The sequence below is a fragment of the Lycium barbarum genome, chromosome 3 (assembly GCF_019175385.1).
Source record: "Lycium barbarum isolate Lr01 chromosome 3, ASM1917538v2, whole genome shotgun sequence".
In the NCBI taxonomy this organism is placed as follows: domain Eukaryota; kingdom Viridiplantae; phylum Streptophyta; class Magnoliopsida; order Solanales; family Solanaceae; genus Lycium; species Lycium barbarum.
Genome location: NC_083339.1, coordinates 128,796,520 through 128,798,609, shown reverse-complemented (window position 1 = coordinate 128,798,609; position 2,090 = coordinate 128,796,520). Strand labels below are relative to the sequence as shown.

The 2,090-nt window shown below is 35.5% G+C and overlaps 1 protein-coding gene across 1 annotated transcript; it reads right to left on the bottom strand.

Annotated features, from left to right (window-relative positions):
• Positions 1 to 916: 916 nt before the first annotated feature.
• On the bottom strand, positions 917 to 1,432 carry LOC132631335 (miraculin-like). Its single transcript, XM_060346922.1, has one exon. It carries the CDS (start codon positions 1,430 to 1,432, stop codon positions 917 to 919), a length of 516 nt encoding a protein of 171 aa, XP_060202905.1.
• Positions 1,433 to 2,090: the final 658 nt, after the last annotated feature.

The following is a 2,090-nucleotide window of genomic DNA, read 5'->3' as shown; positions in this document are numbered from 1 at the left end:
GATATGGATCCTGAACAGATATAACCTATGGTAGTGGACTCTGGTTAAAATAGGCGACTCAAATATACTTTAACTTTAAAATAGGTGACTCAAATATACTTTCACTTCCGTCCTCTGCCTTCTCACTTTAAAACTCCCCACTGAAGCTACTTTCTTCAGCCTTGAAATGGTAGTGGACTCTGCTTAAAATAGGTCACTCAAACATACCAATATTAGTAATATTAGTTTTATGAAGTTAAATTTTAGGGGAGATCTCTGGAATAATTCCAAAAGTTTAACAATGTATTACTCTCTATTCACAACATTCTGTGGTTAGCTAACAGAGTAAATTAGTACAGTAAATTACTTAGAAGTTCATCACTGATAATGTGAAGTTAATTCTAACTTCTACATAAACTTCTAGCACGGTATGTAATTCCCAAGTGACTGTTATACTTCAAATTGCGTTAATTTCAAGCATGATTATTTTACTGCAATCAATAAGGGTAGCGATGGATTGAATAAGATCCCTCCATTTTTAATAAGAGATCTTGAATTTTAATCGTGGATATGAAAAAAATCCTGTTAGGGTGCACTTCCTGCTTGAGGAGACCGCAACACAAATCCAAATTAGTTAGGCCACAATGCGGATACCGGAGGATAGGAAGGAAAAAAGTTTATCTTATTGCAAAAAGAGAACACACAAATTTAGGCCAAAAACAACACAATTGCTTACAAACACTGAAACACCCATAAAAGTTCATGCCATGTCGGCTTATTACATAAGTAGCACTTACTTATTATACTACTATGTTATTAATTATCATAATTCACAATTAGTTGTGCATTGGCTTTTGCCCCACCCGCTAAAGCAAGATGTTTTGTGCATCGGGCTGTCACTTTTACAATTAGTTGTGCATTATTGCTTAGACTAATTTCATGCGTCCTTCACAAACTTCACCTCAACCGGAACATCACTTAAACCCAAACGCTTCTGCCCATTAAATTCAATTACGCCAACATCCTTGCACATTACCTTGCAATCACTGCACACCGATGGGCAATACCTAATCTTATAATTATCACCAAACACCTCAATCTTAAACCAGTTCTTTATCGTCTCTCGACCAGGATTTTCTTTCACTCCGCCAAGTACTAAAAAGTAACTTTTGGCCCGTCGATCGTAAGGGCCCACGGTCCAGATGACATCATTGGACTTAGTACACACTGTGTAGGACAAGTTATAGTCAATGTTCAAGTCGGTGGACAAGCGAATAATGCTCTTTTTAGGATTCGCGGATGAAAATAGCAGTGGGGTGCCAGGGTAATAGTCTTCTTGAACTATGCCCAGTGGGCATGGTTTGTGATGATTGTTAATGCTGGCTAGTTCAAATCCCCAGGCCTCGTCAGGATAAATCGGTTGGACATAATAATTAGCTCCCGCTCGTAACATATTTCCAGTAGAATCATGCACCGGAATGGGTTCGGGTTTGGTTGCTTCACAAAGTCTTGACTTTGTGAAACAGTTGGTCGCAAAGAGGAGTGAAACGAAAAGCAGAAAAATCAATTTCATTATGAAAGCTGAGTGATTAAATAATAGAAAGGATGTTAGCAAATGAATGATAAAATTAGTGATTATATAGACTTTTTTCCCTCAGCAATTTGACATGCATGAAAGTAGATTAGAGCATCAAGTTTATGAATTACAATAACTGAGTCGATGGTGGTCAAAAGCAAATCCTCCTTGAAGTAAACGGGTTTTGACTTCAATCCAAAAATAAAACATAAAAATATTGTCTTTGGTATTGTATTTCATTTTCCGATTTTCGCTATATTTAATTTGATTACCTTTTAAAATCTGACCGAAATATTAATTAAAGCCGCTTGAAGGATTTGATGGGCTTTAACAGTTTTAGTGTTAAATGTGCCCTCGGATTAATTGCAATATTAAGTTTGTGCACTTTTGATTTCTTAAAGTAAAGTTAATTAAGTAAACTAAATAGTACTAGAATTTAGAAGTAAAAGACATTGACTTTTAAAGTAAAGTAAATCAGTAAACTAGCTAATACTAGAGTTTAGAAGTAATTAAAAGAAACTAGTCCTTTATTAAT

What these genes read in the sequence shown, in the direction of transcription:
- LOC132631335 (XM_060346922.1), bottom strand. Translation starts at nt 1,432, where the DNA reads ATGTTACGAGCGGGAGCTAATTATTATGTCCAACCGATTTATCCTGAC.